The sequence below is a fragment of the Hyperolius riggenbachi genome, chromosome 1, assembly GCF_040937935.1.
Source record: "Hyperolius riggenbachi isolate aHypRig1 chromosome 1, aHypRig1.pri, whole genome shotgun sequence".
Classification (NCBI taxonomy): Eukaryota; Metazoa; Chordata; class Amphibia; order Anura; family Hyperoliidae; genus Hyperolius; species Hyperolius riggenbachi.
In genome coordinates, this window is record NC_090646.1 from 471,650,106 (window position 1) to 471,667,425 (window position 17,320).

Sequence of the window (17,320 nt, forward strand, 5' to 3'; positions counted from 1 at the left end):
CAGTTTTGAAATTTTAGCTATGTCCCTATTTCATCAGCAATAACTTTATCCATACTTAAAACAAATAAATGAAATATATAGATTTTTTTCGAGACAAGCTAGGCTTTCATTGTATGACATTTTTTTTTACCTTTTTAATTGGAAAATGAGGAAAGAAATAGAAAAAAAAACACATTTCTCAGTTTCACTTTTTCCAGTTTAAAAATAAAAAGCATTACTGTAGATAAAAAAACACACATTTTGTTTGTGTATGGCTATTTCTACCATTTATCACAAAACTTAATTATGTTCCTGTCTCAATTTATGGTGAAGATATTTGATTCTGAAATATAAACTGAGAAAATAAAGGCAATTTTAATACTAAAAATCAATCTTATTGGCTCATGGAACATATATCCCCTTTCACCAATTAGTGCTGCAGAAGATAGTGCTAGAGGAGTGCACAGGAGCAATGCCCAACCGTGCACAGCGGTGCTTCATCTACAAGACGTATATCTATGTCCTCGTAGCTTAGATGAAGTCTCAGAGGACCTAGATAAACTGTAGTGGTGGTTAACCACCTTAGCGGTATGGACGAGCTCAGCTCGTCCATTACCGCCAGAGGGTGCCGCTCAGGCCCTGCTGGGCCAATTTTGATAAAATAAAAAGCAGCACACGCAGCCGGCACTTTGCCAGCCGCGTGTGCTACCTGATCGCCGCCGCCGATCCCCCCAGCCGCCCGAGCCCTGCGCAGCCGGAACAAATAGTTCCGACCAGCGCTAAGGGCTGGATCGGAGGCGGCTGACGTCAGGACGTCGGCTGACGTCCATGACGTCACTCCGCTTGTCGCCATGGCGACGAGGAAAGCCAAACAAGGAAGGCTGCTCATTGCAGCCTTCCTTGTTACTTCTGATTGCCGGAGGCGATCAGAAGAACGCATTCGGAGCGCCCTCTAGTGGGCTTTCATGCAGCCAACTTTCAGTTGGCTGCATGAAATAGTTTTTTTTTTAATTAAAAAAAAAACCCTCCCGCAGCCGCCCTGGCGATCTCAATAGAACGCCAGGGTGGTTAACCTCTTGCCGACCGCGTCACGCCGATGGGCGTGGCCGCGGCGGCAGCCCCAGGACTGCCTAACGCAGATTGGCGTAAAGTCCTGGGGCCAGCTAAAACAGGAGATTGCGCGCAGGATGCACGCGCATCTCCTGCTTGTGGGGCGGAGTTCCGCCCCGCCTTCAGTCTCCGAGCGGCTATTGCCGCTTGGGAGACTGTTAGACGGCGCGATCGCCGTCTATTTCGGTGTACAGCGCTGCGATCGGCAGCAGCGCTGTACTGGGGACACTGGAGAGCGATCGGCTCTCATAGGCAGAAGCCTATGACAGCCGATCGCCACAATTGGCTGGCTGTGGGGAAGGAGGGAGGGAGGGAATCTGTTAAAGGAACATACTTTTTTTTTTTTATAAAATCAGGAACAAAAATATTTGTAAAAAAAAAAAATAAACAATCTGGGGGCGTTCAGACCCCACCAACAGAGAGCTCTGTTGGTGGGGGGGAAAGGGGGGGGGGAATCACTTTTGTGCTGTGTTGTGCGGCCCTGCAGCTTAGCCTTAAAGCTGCAGTGGCACAGTTTACTTAAAATTGCCTGGTCACTAGGGGGGTTTAGCACTGCAGTCCTCAAGAGGTTAATATATTACGTTATGGAAGGTGCCATTGTTGGCTTATTTTTAAAATGCTACTTACCTGGCTGTTGTGATGATGCTTTTTTTCCAACACCTCCAGAGTCACTCACCCAGAGCATGTATGCGCTCCTTCTATTCCAGAATTCAACTTATCATTAGGGCACACCTGAAAAATGCCAATCCTAAAACTAGAAAAAATAAAATGTACATACTTAGATTTCTTAGTACTAACAGTGATCATTTGAAGACCGAATTGAGAAAGGCCCTGGAAGCTTGTAAGGGCTGGTTTACACTACAAGAGCTTCTCTGAGCGCTTTGTGATTTTAAATGCTCTTGCTAATGTTATCCTATGTGTGTGTTCACACTGGAGCGATGTGATTTTGTAAAAATCACCCCTAGCATTGCATGAGCTTTTAAATTCACTAGCGCTTAGAAAGCTCTTGCAGTGTGAACCAGGCCTAGGTCTGAGAGTATCTGCTTTTTATTGAGGGGCTTGTCCAGATGAGGTGTGATGTAGGATGCTGAAATTCAGCTTTACATTTCCAAAATCAAACAAAAACTAAAATAGTGCCATGATCCTTATATCTGCCACTGGAATTAGATGTGACCCTCAACCTTCTAATGACTTATTTAGCTATTGTCTGTGTGGCATTAGTATTTCCAGTCATGAAAAATGTTTTATGGTTTATTTACTACATTTTATAGTGTCTTTACTGTTAATGTACTTGCCTATGTTACAAGATTAATGGTCATTATCTGCCCTCCGTAGGTCTGATCACCTTTTCACAAGACTATGTAGCAAACGAGCTGACACAAAACTTCTTCACAATCACACAAAAGATACAGAAGAAGGTGACGGGGACTCGCCATGTTACTGAGCCCTCTGAAATGTTCCCCATTTTACCTGGATCCTATTTACCTCTCAATAACCCTGCACTGGAGTTTATAAAATATGTTTGTGAGGTGAGGCAAGAGTACCATAAGATGTGGCTTGTAATTTTCCCATGCATCTAGGGATACTTGAGTTGATGCTCTCAACAGGAGAGAGGGGGGGGTGTATGTGGCCATTCATTAATAAAGCGGTAAATACTATGATAATGCAGAGAAACCATGTTTTAGTGCAGTGGCTCTCAAACTTTTCCAGTTGAGGGCACACTTGGCTATTTTGACCTTTTTTTGAGGCACCCCTGTGGGCTGTCTTATCTACCGCCGACCAAATTTAACATCATCATTTTTCACAGATGACCAGCAGATTTGATAACGATGACCCCAAACAATTGGTGCATGTTTGGGCACACACACACATACTCACTCTCTCACACACTCACTCTCTCACACGCTCACTCTCTCACACGCTCACTCTCTCACACGCTCACTCTCTCACACACTCACTCTCTCACACACTAAAACAGCATAGCTCCCAACGGTCCCAAATGATATGAATATATACTCTGTACAGTACTTCAGAAGATGTCAGTATTAAATACAGGCAGGGATTATTGTAAGCTTCTCTGAGGGCAGTCGGTGACAACACTAAAGGTGGGCATATGCCGGCAGTTGGCCATCAGAGTTTACCAACATATAGATTCCTCTCTGATCAGAGTAGGACCTAGTTCTGCCACTCACCGCTAATGGATTTTTAATAGAATTCACCTTGAGATCTATGGAACCACTGCCGACTGCCAGCCCTCCCAGGGAAAATTGACGAGGGTTTGGGGCCTGGGCACCCCCATAAATACTTGCTGCAGTCAGTGTGCTTATGATAATGGGAGTGTGTGTCTCTAACACACACACTACCCCCCACGCCTCACACACCCCCACCATGCTGTTTTTAGAAGCTCACCATTCTGAACCCCCACCCCCCAATGTGTTCACTAGTGACTCTTTTGACTATATTTGCCCCCCCCCCCCCCCCTTATGTTCACCTTTCTGAATAAAACCCATGTCCCACAATAAGTTTATTAGGAGCCCGCCTTCTGATCAAATCCACCCCCCCGCCCATGTTTTTTTTTAGCAGCTCAAGCTCAACCTTTTGAATGACATTCCATCTGACTCCTTCAGGTAGAGAATGGATTGTTACTTTCTCTCACGTTGTGGTTGCCAAACAAGTGGTGGCTCGGCTCCAAAGGATGTGCTGCACCTGCTCCACTAGAGTGCACTGACAAGGCAAGGGACCAATCAGCGCGCGGCTATGGGAATGGTGGCACACACCAATTGGAATGGAACTGGCCTGGTGGTGCGGACCAATCAGAGCGGATCTGCTGTGCTGCCCCGAGTCATGAGCACAGCAAGAAGTTGAGAAAACAGGACAGCAAGGATTAAAAAAATAAAAATAACGCACACAGGGAAGGATGACATGGCTGCCATTTTGAAAAACACTGTTCTAGTGTATATACTTGTGCATTTTAGGTTTGCTCTCCATGTAGACAATTTTTTGAGTTTTATAGAGACACTGAAGCGAAAAAAAAATTATAATATGATTTGTATGTGTAGTACAGCTAAGAAATAAAACATTAAGATCAGATACATCAGTCTAATTGTTTCCAGTACAGGGAGAGTTAAGAAACTCCAGTTGTTATCTCTATGCAAACAAGCCATTAACTCTCCGACTAAGGGTGCGTACAGACATGCGACTATAGCCGTTTAAAACGATCGTTACCGACGGCATTGCCCGACGATCGTTCGTAAAAAGTGGACGAACGATCATTAAAACGACCAACGAGATATGTCGTTGGTAAAGAACGATCCATTCTGCCAGATCTTTTCCAACGACCATCGTTCAAAAAGTAATGTCTGTACAACGATCGGTCGTTGATCGTTCGTTCTCAAAGCTTTGCACATGCTCAAACAGTTCTTTTTGACACTTGTGTTTGAAATTAGTTTATACATCATGTTGCGCACGCAACGCTCGTTCCAAGATCGTTCGTACACGAACGATGTTCAAAGTAGCCTTTCTTCAAACGATCATCGGCCGATACCTCCTTTAACATCGTTCGTCGTTCAGAACGAATGATCGTTATCGTATGTCTGTACGTACCCTTAGTCTTAGTAGTGGAGAGGGCTGTTATCTGACTTTTATTATCTCAACTGTAAGTGAACTGTTTACTTTTTCTCTGCTAGAGGAGAGGTCATTACTTCAGACTGCTCTGAAAGAATCATTTTGAATGCAGAGTGTTGTGTAATCTGCACATATTATAGAATGCTGCAATGTTAGAAAAAACACTATATACCTGAAAATAAAAGTATGAGAATATTTTCTTTGCTGCTAATCTTCTAGTAATTATTCATAGTACACAACCAATTCACTATATCATATTTTTTTTTTCGCTTCAGTGTCTCTTTAAATATAGCCTAGGTAAAGGTTAAAAAAAAAAAAAAAAAAAAAAAAAAAATTTGGGTTGAGGGAAAAAATAACTATTCAGGTTATAGTAAAGAAACTAAGCTATGATGCCACACAGCCTTTTTAAAACAGAATGTAGTGTATGTGCTTTTCATCTCTTCAATGACAAATCTAATAGGGAGACTTCTTTTTAAACTGAGAGACCGCACGTACATTGTAAATATGCCTTTTGTATGTGATTTCTGCAGGTGCTGTCTCTGGATTCCAATATAACCAACCAAGTGAATAAGCTGAAGAGAGATCTTCTGCGGCTAATTGATGTAGGGGAATTCTCAGAGGATGCACAGTTCCGAGATCCCTGCCGTTCCTACATCCTTCCCGAAATCATATGCAGGAGCTGTAACTTCTGCCGTGACCTTGACTTGTGCAAAGATCCTTTACTCAGTCAGGTTTGTCCAGTAAACAGGAATTTGCCTTTGTAGATTTTTTTTTTTTTTACTGTTTTGGAACTGTTATATTTATATTTGTTGTTCATCATAGGATGGGTCTGTGCTGCCGCAGTGGGTCTGTTCAAACTGCCAGGCTGAGTACGACTCTGACAACATTGAGATGTCCCTAGTGGAAGCTCTTCAGAAAAAAATGATGGCATTTATGCTGCAGGATTTGGTAAGGTTTAGAATTGCCTTTTAGTTCATTTTCCCAAGCTCCTTTTCAGTTCTTAATGTAATCCCTTTATAGTAATCCCCAAGGTATCTGGCCAAGTAATTCACATCATCAAAAGTATATTATATCAGAATTGTTCATACATTGTATATTCATACGGGTGCATGGTCGGGACATGGAAACTGAGTTTACAATAACCAGAGGTTTATTATATCAGTGCTTACTAGAAACCGATTCTACTGTATAACCTGTATTGGAGAGCTGTGCAGGCTGCCATCTTGTCTTAAAAACTACTAATTTCTGTGTTGCAATGTTTATCATTTGGTGGTGATTTTGAGTCACTTAGCTGTAACACTGAACATGAAAATAATTGCGCCTAGTTTAAAAAAAAAGTTAAAAAAAAAAAATGCCAGAAGACTAACTAGAAAATTAGCATGGTCATGAAGATGGCAGCCTGCACATCTCTGTTGGCATCTGCCTTCACCTGGATTCATACTACTTTCAGTTTTGGCTGGGTATTACATCATGCATATTAAAAAAAAAATATTACCAGTTTGTCCAGCTTATTTTTATATTTTTATTTTGTCACTTGTCTTTGAACAATCACAAAATAAGCCTTATCTGGCCCTGTAAAGTTGGTCTTTTGACCTGAGTTTGAATAAAAAATAAAAAAGATTTTAACTTGGGGCTTCTTCCAGCTATCTGGACTCGTACTGTGCCCACAATGTCCTCCTGATCCCCTCCTTCCAGCAGCTGTGACCACCGCAAAGCTGGCCTGTCTCTGCCAGTCGGCAGCTACTGCGCTTGTGCAGCCCCGATCCTCCCGCACCCTGATCGTGCTCCAGCCTCTGTGGGCATTGTGCGCATGCGCAGTACGTGGAAACTGCTACTGCACTTGTGCAGAACGCTCCCAGTGGCGGGAGCGCGACCAGGGTGCTTGGGGCTGCTCATGCGCAGCCAGCTTTGCAAGGGTTGCCGCTGCTGGCCAGCAGGGATCAGTGGGATGTTGTGGGCACAGTAAGCGTCCAGGGGGCTGGATGAAGCCCCATGTAAGTTATTTTTTTTTATTTTATTTTTTCACTCACTACCCTTTAAGTTCCTGTTGTATTACAAAGTAAAGTTCTTGGGTTTATCTATTGTTTATTTCAGGTCTGTTAGTGAAGCTGTCTGTCTGTCAGTATCTCCGATTCCAACGCACAACAGACAGACTTAAAAATAGGCTATTCAGGTTTTGCTGCCGAAAAACTTCCAAGGATGAACAAAAAATGTATACATTTCAAACATCCCTTTTCAGTACCCAGTTTGTATGATTCTCATTTAAGCATGCATTCTTAGTCACCAGATTTATGTTTGGGAATATAAAAACCGTTCAGTGTAGATTTTTTTTTGTTTTTTTTGTTTACCTTACATTCTCATTCAGAATGTTTAAAGGGAACCTAAAGTGACAGTAAGGTACCCAGTTTAACTTACCTGTGCCTCCTTCCAGCCCCCTGTAGTCATCCTGGCCCCTTGCAGTCGTTCCACTCTTCTCTTCTACAACTGAGCCAGTCCCTGGCTACTGCACATGCCTCCTTGATTGCGCTCCTGTGGCCGGGAGTGAACACTGCATGGTCAGTTGCAATTTTTACAAACTGCACAACAGTAAAACGCTCCTGACCATGAGAGCATTATTGAGCCAGTGCGCAGCCCAGGGCCGCACATGCAGCTTTTGGAGGGCACAGCTGCTGAATAGAGAGAAGTGGAACAGGAGCCTGGGAGAAGCCCCAAGTAAGTTAAACTGGGCACCTTACTGTCACTTTAAGCATAATCAAAGAGATCTGCACACTCCACTGCTAATTAGCAAATGTTGATGGTGGCAAATTTGAATCAATGGGGGGAGGGGTGTAATGTGTTTTACAGCATTTATAAGACTGAGGGAGGGGGTCACTGATTTATTGTTGCCGTGTTGTGTATGCCTTGACAAAGGGAACCCGCCGTGGCTCCGAAACGTTCGTTAGTTACTGAATGGACATTGGCACTTGAATAAACTTATCTACAGTGGAGTGTGCGGATCTCTTGGATTATGCTTGAACTTTTAAACTGGTCCAGCACCCTATAATTTTGTATGGCATGCTACTCCCAGTACATATTTTGTTGCTGTCACTTTTGGTTTTCTTTAATCCTGTTACAACTTGAAATGATGTGCATCTGTTTGACCATCTGTACCCACCACCTAGGGTTTTTTTTTTCTTGCTATCTGCAGTGCAAATGTCTGTCTTTGCTGGTTCATACACTGAGAAGTAGAGGTACACTGTACACTAAGACCTGTAGTTTACGCACTGGAACAAAAATGCACGCTTACGTTTGTCAGACTCTCTGCCATAAGTACAAGTACAGTACCTTTCACCTACCTAGGTGTCAAAATCGCTTATTGTAGGCAACCCTAGATGTTAACAAACCCCTATTTCAAGTATGAGTTTGCATGCATTTCAACAGCTTTCTGGAGTGTTTTGTCTGTTTTGATAAATTACTGTAGTCTTATTTTCTGATGTGTGTACATCGGGTTCCCTTTTTACTGCCAGGTGTGCTTGAAGTGTAAAGGAGTGAAAGAAGCAAACATGACTGTGTACTGCATTTGTGCTGGTGACTTCAGCTCCACCATCCCAATCAAGGTAAGTGTCAGTGCATAGATCTGTTTTCATGGCATTGCTTTATACATACGTAGTAGCCTAGCTCTCACCATGCTATTTCTTCTCTTCAGGCCCTCATGGAACAGGTGGATGCCTTCCGGAATATTGCTCAACATTACCAAATGCAGCATCTCCTGGAGACCATTAACTGGCTTATGCAACAGAATTCCCTCCTAACAAAGTGATTCCATACAGAGTTGTGGCATTGCAGGGCACCCCACTCTTTTTAGAGGGGCCCTGGTCAGTATCTGACCCTTTTCTATTATGTTTATGTGTGTAAATTGTAATGTTGTTAATTATAATAAATGTTGTTTAATGATGCTGATTTGGTTTCTTATCTATTTATTGTGTGATATAAGTGCACAGCATCTTGGTAAACTTGCAGTAATTTGCTTGTTGTAACAGCACAACTTTCTTAACAGCTTCACCTTAGCATTTCACATCATCGTGTGTTAACTTCTTATATAATGTACCGTATAGCATAATACAATATTTATCATTTATGTAGGAAGAAAAAGCAAAATGATAATTCCTTTACTTTGATCTATTGAATAAACATGTATTGCCATTTAGAGTGAAGATCAGGCATGAGAAGGCTTGATTGCACCCTAAGCCCTTTTTCTACAGAAGGTTGAAGTGCGTGTTTGTCAGGCAGTTCAGTCAGCTGGCCCACCAGAACCTTCCAGCTGCAATTTTATGCAGTTCATTTGCAATTTCATTCAGCAAAATGGCAGCATTTGTAACACCACACATGTATCATTGTTTGACACGCGGAAGGAAAAAAGCAACATGTAGCGTATGACGGGGCAATCGCCATACTCATATGTAACTCCATATGGGAGGGGCAACTTTTGAATGCCCATGCCAATTGCTAGCAACCTCCTGGCCAGTGCAGGGAAGCACCTGACAGGAGGTGAATTCACGGACTTAAAGAGAACCTGAACTGAAAATTAAAAGTCAAAATACCCATACACAAGTCATACTTACTTCCCGTGTAGTCTACTCCTCAGTGTCTTTCTCTTGTCCTGCGTCCTATTTGTTCACTGTGATCAAGGGAATTTTCCGTCCTCCATTTTGAAAATGGCCATTACCCATAACAGCTTACTGGTCAGCACACAGTTAAACTGTAACATCGCCCACTTGAGCCATAGGGAAACATGGACATTACCTGGTACATCAGTTTTCCTCTCAGCTATAACTGACAGCAACTGATATTTTACTGACAGCAACTGATATATTTCAGATCTGACAAAATATTGTCAGAACTGGATGGGATTATTGTCAGAAGAAAATGGTGAGCTTCTGAGAGGAACTGATGGCAAGGTAACAATGCAATGTTCATTTGAAGTTACCTCATGTGTTTATTTTAAATATTTTTACTCAGTACAGGTTCTCTTTAAACCTCCTGTGGAAAGGGACCTATAAGTGAGAGGAACATGGAATGGTGTCAATTGCTGGCTTCTCACTTGTCCACCATGCTGATCTTCTTCCTTCAATTTAGCTGACTTTGCTCTACTGATGAAATACATGTTGTTGTTGTGTGATTTAAACTACTGGGGCCAATGAAATGGCAATGGCAGTAGCCATTTTCCTCCGCAGGTTTCCTTTCCCAAATGGTGACCCCAAACATGTGCGGGGAAATGAGATAATTGGTGGTTTTTTCTTTTCATTTTTTTGTTCTTCCCCCTCAAACTGATCAGACAATCCAAGTGAAAGCCCAACAATGTGTATAGACTTCATTACATCGCTCATTGCGTTGGGGCTCAAAGATCGCGTAATGGTTTGCTAATATAATAGCCAAGTAAACAATATTTATTGGTAAAATTAGTAAGCTATTTACACACACTAAAGTGACCTATAGGTTCTGACAGAAAAAAAGTCATACACAATCTATGCAAATATGTACATTTAGTACATCTGACAAGGCATTATTCAGAGCCAATATCCATAAGGATTTAAGATCGCACCATCTACTAATTTCCACTGGGACAAGACCACAGAGCTCAGTTGATTTGGTCACTAAAAAAATCTGAGACCCTCGCTTGCCGTTCTGACATTGCTAATATAATTGTTATGCCCCACCTTTCAGAGATTTTATTTCATCATAGGGTGGCAGTATAGACTATTTTTTTCTGAGCCTGACATTCAATGCAAGTATAGTAGCATAGCTAAGGAGCTGTGGGCCCTGATGCAAGCTTTACATTGCCCCCCCCCAGCACTCTATACATAACAATTGATATGGCACAGCAAAACCTGCCAATGGCAAACTACAGTGTCAGAGGTGCAAGAAGGGAATGAGGAGCAGTGTGTTAATGATCACCACTAGTCAAAGTATCTATAGAAGTGATTATTATGAGCACAGGACCAATAGAGAGCTAATACAGCAGTTGAGGGAGGGCCCCTCTGGCTCAAGGGCCCCGATGCAGTCGCTACCTCTGCACCCCTATTGCTATGCCCTGTGAAACAAATCCAAATAGGGCCGTGAACTGAGAAGGTGATTCCTATACTTTTGACTTTTTGAATCTGGTCTTGCTGGGCTAGAAACAGGTCAATTCTTGAATACGTGTAGTGTACTACAGATAAGAAAGAGTAGACTTCTTATATCAGAATTATTAACTCTCCAGACATCCCAAAAGTTTTAGAGCAGGGGTGCGCGCACCTTTTCAGCTTGCAAGCTACTTTAAAAATTGCTGAGTCCAGGAGTTCTACCAACTTTTCAAATCCTGAAAATTCTGGTACATTACTATATAAGTCCTATATAGTAATATACCAACATTCTAAATGCTAAGTTTAGCATATGAAATGTTTGTAGACCTCTTGGACACACACACATCCAGGGCCGGATTTATGTTTTCCGTCCAAGGCCCACCATAACAAGCTGCCCCCTGACCAACAGTATCCCTAGCTTTATTTCTGGAATTATTCATAATCGGGTCAAGGGTCATATTAAAAAAAAACCCACAACCACAATGCTGCACCTGGCGAGGAGTCTTGGCCTGCCCAGAAGAGACTGGATAAACCCTGCTTCACCTGAATTAGGGGCATAGATATTGGCCACCGTCAACCAATCTCCATTAACCTTACAGGTTAGTATAATAAAGCGACCCTCACTATTACAAAATATCTTTTCTATTGGATTTAATCTAAAGCTGATAATAGCCACCTCACCCTTCTCATCTGGTATGAATTAACTATGCATTTTTTGATATTTCTTGGATGTTTTTGGAGGGCTAAATCCAACTTTGAAATGTGTCTCTTAGATAAATTTTATTTTTAATTAAGATAGCTAAAATCCTGTCCCACTTGACACCAGAATTGGCTCCTTTAACATTAAAGGACATTAATTTAGGAGTGTTCATCATAGTAATAATTTGTAATTAACGACCATGTGGGCAGAAGGACTAAAATCAGTATATGCCAGGAGGGACAAAGGGAGAAGGAGAGGGAGAAGAAACAAGGAATGAGTGAATCATGGCTGGTTCACGGGCGTAACAATAGCCCCTGTAAGAAATTCAGGCGCAGGGGGGCCCATGGGTGGGGGTTGGGGGCCTGCCCAGGGCCGTTTTATAGGGGCAGGACGGGGGGAGCTGTGGTCACACAGCGGCAGGGAGGGGTGTGCTACTCCCTCACCTTGGGCCCCTCCTTCAGCGCTCCTGGCTTTTTGAGGTGGCTACGTGGCAGCAAAACTTGACGGGATGCGGCTGCAAACTACTCAGCAGGCGGTCGTGTTCTACTGGTAGATCGCGATCGACCTATTGGGCACCCTTGCTGTAGTATATACACTTTAGTTAGTGCTCTAGCAGAGCATTTTAGGTTGACTTGCCCCTCTTTGTTAAAAACAAAAAACTTGCCCCTCTACATTGCATGTATAATATACAGTTCTAAATACAAGGCTTTTTATGAAAAATGTATTACACTTTGGGAGCAACTTCAACTTTTTAACTACTTAAAGGGAAACTGAAATGAAAAGAATTCAGGGGTTACCATCTTCCACGCCTTATAAACCATGCCAGTCACCTTGAGTTGTTTTTGAGTCACACATGCAACGAGCGAGCCGCTTCTCACTCGTGGACCAGGACAGTTTTGCTTTTTGCAAAATTGTTCTATGCCATTCTTACCAACTGCGTTCTGGCCACTGAAAAAATCCACAGCAGAAAGGAACCATTCTGTGGTAAATGAGTTAGTGCAAAATACATGGTAAGCACTCTTCATATGCAGTTGGTACTGATTCCATGCAATCAGTGACATTGAAATATAGCGAAAGCATACTTACAACTATCTAGGCATCATAATGCAATCCTCAACATTGCTTCTCCTATAAGCTTGTGTGTGGACAGACTTGTGTTTGAGCTCTGCTTATGGGTGTCAGATATCCTGTGTCAGCATCATGTGCTGCCATGGTAACTCAGGGCAATGCAACTGAGCTGTGACATGGGTGTCGTGGTGACTAGATTGTCTGGAAAGGGAAATGAGGGGCACAAGACTGTCAAGGTAACACTTTGAACTTGCACCTTAGATTTGCTCTTGGTAGTAATTCGGTAATTTGGTCATAGGCATGGGTGGGGGCAGGCTGTGACTTGTGACCCATTACACTTTCAATGCATACTGTGGCTTTTGTTACTGTTAGTATACCGTTTGCTGAAAACTCCATTGCTGTCTAGACAAAGAATTGCACCAAGCATCTGGTCTGAGAACCTGTATGACCAGTTACGGCTGTTACCATTTCTTTTACTTTTTACAGCACCCAGTCCACATGGATTCACAAGTGAAATAAGAGTCTTGAATTGGTTCTAATGCAGTTTGAATATCTTCTCCGGCCTAGCTGTCCTAAAAGGGTCTTCTCCCATGAAGAGCATTTACACTCTAGTTCCCGACAGTTGAATCGGACATAGAAGAGTCCCGTTTATATAATAGTGAAGAGTAATAAGAGAACATTCAAAAAGTTACTTCTCTACAGGATCTGTGTATTTGTTTCTGTTGCCTTATGTACCCAGGACAGAACAGAAACGCACAATATATGCATGGAATACTGGTCAGATCTGATCTGCAGGTTTGGGCATTGGTAGGGGGTTATTCAGTGGAGTAAGGCGTTCAGAAAATGTTAGAGCTGCAGAATGTAATGAATAGCTGTGCAATACATGCGCACAGAATGTTGTTTGTAGAGCAATATTTTAAAACCAATAGCCATTGAGGAGAGGGTAAAATCTGCAATCCATCGCTTGAAATTCGTGCAGTTCTCCCCAGTGAGAAAGCAAAAAAATGTATTAAATTCAGAATATGTAGTAATTATATATCAAAAGGATTTTTCTTCCCAAAAGTTGTTTGGTCATTTTTACTTCCAAAATCTAGATCCATCCAGTCCCAGATCTGGACCAGGGCATCATTGAGCTCCTGGACAGTCTGAGGTGCAACCTGGTGGCATCAGACTGAGACATAATGTCTGAGAGGTGTTTTATTGGCTTTAGATCAGGCAAGCATGGAGCAGTGCTTTTCAGCGCAGGTAGATTTGGGCGCAGCCGGCGCCTCCATAGACTACAATAGGAATCATTCCTATTGCAGCGCTCAGTGAGTAATGTCGGTTCCGCCAGAAGACGGAGTCGAGGTTGCTTAAAAAAACACAATAATTCGGCCTCCAGCAATTGCTGGAAGCCAAATTATATCATTACCCCACTATCCATGGTGGCCTGGAGGGGGAATAGTAATTAAAACGGCCCGGACTTGTGCAAAAGCAGGATCAGCCATATACTGGCTGTATCCTACGCCCAAGTCTATCGGCGCCGATTTCAAATGTACTCAGCAAGCATGGGGAAGGGGGGCGGGGGAGTAAGTCAATGGGATCAGTTCCTACATCCGCCAGAAACTGCCTGCATGCTCTCTTCACGTAAGGTCAGGCAATGCCAAGCACCAGGAGGAACCCAGGTCCCACTGCACTAAATATAGGGTCAGTAATAGGACCAATAATTTAATCCTAATAGCAGTCAAGGTGCTGCTGTCCTTAAATCCTTAGAAGGCAGGGACAGACATAAAGAGGAAGTGGGTGGCTTACCAAGTATACAGTGACATTGAAGGCACAGAGAACCCCCCTCCTGGTCCATGGCCTCATGCTCTTCAGACAGAGGTAGTGACTTCTTGCTCTGCACATCTCTCCAGTGCATCAGATTGGCACTTCTTTTAGATGTAGCACCTCCCTCCTGTAATTGGATGGCCACTAGCAGCCCCAGCATTAGCTAGTGTAAAGCTGGTGCTGCTGCTGCTATTGTCCAAACTCGGCTGAGACTTGTGGGACACTCTTCACACAATTTTTGTGACGAGTAATATGAAGCACCTAACAAGTGAGCATGAACCTGTTGACCAGAGTGGCTGCTGAGAAGGCAAACAGTGCAATGTTTAGCCCTAAGAGAGAAAAGCACTCATCCCTCACATTAACCCTTCGCTGAAGGAGAATCCAAACTGGGTTTTTAAAACTACAGTATGAAAGAGTATGTTGCCATGCAGCTTATGGCACCATATACACATAAATGTTAATGGCCTATACATCACATGCCTATTACACTGTAATAACAATATCACTAATTTTAGCATTAAGTGTATAACTACTCAGCAATTCTGCTAATAGTTTAAATGCATGGACCCCTCACCCACAATAAAGAACATGAAACATCTTTGTATTGTGGCTCCTGTATAGCTTTTGTTCTGATCTAGAGCAGTCAAAACATCAGCAAAGACCAACTTCCTTAGAAGTATTGGTGGGAGAAGGGCAAATGGAGCAGGGCCATATTTACTGTTGAGTGCCTTTGTATTGGGTGGTAGCTGCAACATCCAATAACAGTAACATCTTGTAAACGTTTTCCCTCACTCTGCAACTTCTGGACATTTGTACGGAAATACAGTGGCAGAAAGGTGTGATGTGGGTATGTCTGTTGCTCTGTAGATGTACTACAATTTGTAGATCCCAAACAAGGGGTATGTGGTAGCATGTCCTAATACATTCTCTCTGAGTGAATCTACAATAAAGCTTTACAAGAGGTGCCCAGATAACAATGTTTAAAGTACACTTACTACAGTGGTTGAATGTATTTATTTGGAATTGCATTGGTACTTTGGTTACGTGCCAATAAAATTACAAATTAAACTTTCTTTGAGAGGTAAATGTAATACTTACCTTTTACTTTAAATATTATGTGGGTGCCCCTTGTATACCTTTACTGTAAATCCAAGTATTTAAAACTTTGCAGTTACTTCCTTCTTGCCTCCCTTTTTCGTCCACCGCTACTGACCCCAACTTGCAAATTGGAGATTGACCAGGGGACCTAAAGACCTGAGTTGAGAAAGATTTTCTCCACAAGAGAAAAATGCACTTTTAGTTGGGCAACCACCCAGTCGGAGTAGTGTGGATTTCAATATCTCCCAAAAGATTGCAACACTTATTACTACACTTAGAAAGCTCCTGCTTCCCCTGTTTTGCCCCTCTCTTCTCTATTTATCTGAGCATGGCATTAACAGCTACAGATAGTGCTCAGTCACATACAGCCCTGACTTGCAGCTATACAATACACATGTAGCAATACTGAAAATATTATGAAGCCTTACATTTATAACAGTGGTCTACTTCTAAACAACAAAAGCACCAACATCACTGTATCTGAATCTACATAATACATGTACAAGCAGTCCAATAATTACAAACAACTTACAAACTGGACAGTCGCTGCAGCTGGAACAGGTGAGATTTGTATTCATGGGCACTGGGGAAGGGGGGGCACATTAACATTTGGGGGAACTGCGGCGGAGGCAGCGTCGTAAGGCCGATCCTCGAGATTTCATGCTGAAATCGATCGAGAATCGACCTGCGGTATATGGGCAGCCAACAGATCCCTCTCTGATCAGAGAGAGATCTGTCTCTTGGACGATCTGCCCACACATTCCTAGATGCTATGGGCACCTTTGTGCTCCCACACAGTATGAAGCTGTCTGGTTTTAAAGGTTACTTTTAAAAATGTATACTGACTTTAACTTTATTCTTCCTGTTGCTAGAGTTCAGCTACAGACATAGCACAGATGTGGAAAACAATAAGCGGCTTACCATCCACTGAAAAGCCCTTGAATCCCCCACTGGCTTCAGGATGGGTCACAGTACGAGTATTTGTGTCGTCAACATTTGATGATTTTCATTCAGAGAGAGAAGTGCTGGTAAAACAGGTAAAAGTATAAAATCATTTCTTTTCTACTAAAATAAATAATAATGTTCTGTAACCCTCCTAACATCATCTCAAGTGCACCTTAATACATGTATATCTTTTAGATGTGCTCTATAATTGTGTGTAAACATTGAAACATTCTTGGATGTTTTTAATTGACTGCAAATAGTTATTCAGGTTTGTCTTTAATCATTAATCTGCCCCAGGGGTCTCCACAGCGGAGGGGCAGAGGAGCGGTGGCCCTTGTGAGACTAAGAAAAAAGGGCCTGAGGTCAGCCATCCCCTCAGTACTTCTGGCCAACATCTGCTCCCTTCCCAACAAGCTGGATTAACTTTGTCTCCTCAGTGATAAGGGGTAGATTAGTAACAATACTCTGGTCCTCTGCCTCACTGAAACATGGCAGCATGATGGCATTCCGGACAACACCCTCCATTTCCCAGGCTTCAGCCTCATCCGGTGGAATATGACACCACTCTCTGGGAAAAGGAAAGGCTGAGGCGTTTACTTTTACATCAGCTTCTCATGGTGCCCCAACACATCCATCCATCCATACTGGCAGGAATGTGCTCCCCTGAAATTTAACTCCTACTCGTCAACTGAGTTTACCTCCTACATCCTTGCAGGTGTGTACATCCCTCCTCATGCTGACATTAAACTTTCCCTGTATGTCCTGAGCGACACAATCATGCAGTGGGAGATGTCCCTTCCTGACTCCCTGTACATAATAATGGGCGACTTCAACAGAGCTTAGCTAACCTCTGCCAAGAGCTGCCACATTTCCACCAGCATGTCGA

The 17,320-nt window shown here is 42.8% G+C and overlaps 2 protein-coding genes and 1 long non-coding RNA gene across 7 annotated transcripts in view; 2 read left to right on the forward strand and 1 right to left on the reverse strand.

Annotated features, from left to right (window-relative positions):
• Positions 1 to 8,652, forward strand: part of POLE (DNA polymerase epsilon, catalytic subunit) — a 118,785-nt gene extending 110,133 nt beyond the window's left edge. Inside the window, exons 45-49 of the mRNA XM_068240609.1 lie at positions 2,425 to 2,618; positions 5,244 to 5,444; positions 5,536 to 5,661; positions 8,220 to 8,309; positions 8,399 to 8,652. Of these exons, the coding sequence (XP_068096710.1) occupies positions 2,425 to 2,618; positions 5,244 to 5,444; positions 5,536 to 5,661; positions 8,220 to 8,309; positions 8,399 to 8,512 (725 nt within the window). The 3' untranslated portion in view covers positions 8,513 to 8,652. The remainder of the gene's footprint in view (positions 1 to 2,424; positions 2,619 to 5,243; positions 5,445 to 5,535; positions 5,662 to 8,219; positions 8,310 to 8,398) is intronic.
• LOC137521433 (uncharacterized) overlaps positions 1 to 12,676 on the reverse strand; it is a 33,798-nt gene extending 21,122 nt beyond the window's left edge. Inside the window, exons 1-2 of the long non-coding RNA XR_011022122.1 lie at positions 12,601 to 12,676; positions 1,717 to 1,843 (exon numbers count right to left, since the gene is read on the reverse strand). This is a non-coding gene — a long non-coding RNA (uncharacterized lncRNA). The remainder of the gene's footprint in view (positions 1 to 1,716; positions 1,844 to 12,600) is intronic.
• Positions 9,511 to 17,320, forward strand: part of LOC137521416 (telomerase protein component 1-like) — a 36,595-nt gene continuing 28,785 nt past the window's right edge. For 2 of the 5 annotated variants that reach the window (XM_068240623.1, XM_068240661.1), the window contains exons 1-2: positions 12,717 to 12,818; positions 16,362 to 16,526. In XM_068240623.1, coding sequence (XP_068096724.1) covers positions 12,741 to 12,818; positions 16,362 to 16,526 — 243 coding nt within the window. In that variant the 5' untranslated portion in view covers positions 12,717 to 12,740. Of the gene's footprint in view, positions 9,651 to 12,716; positions 12,819 to 12,897; positions 12,950 to 13,012; positions 13,034 to 16,361; positions 16,527 to 17,320 lie in introns of those variants that run through there. The other 3 variants (XM_068240632.1, XM_068240643.1, XM_068240651.1) reach the window with 3 other exon arrangements.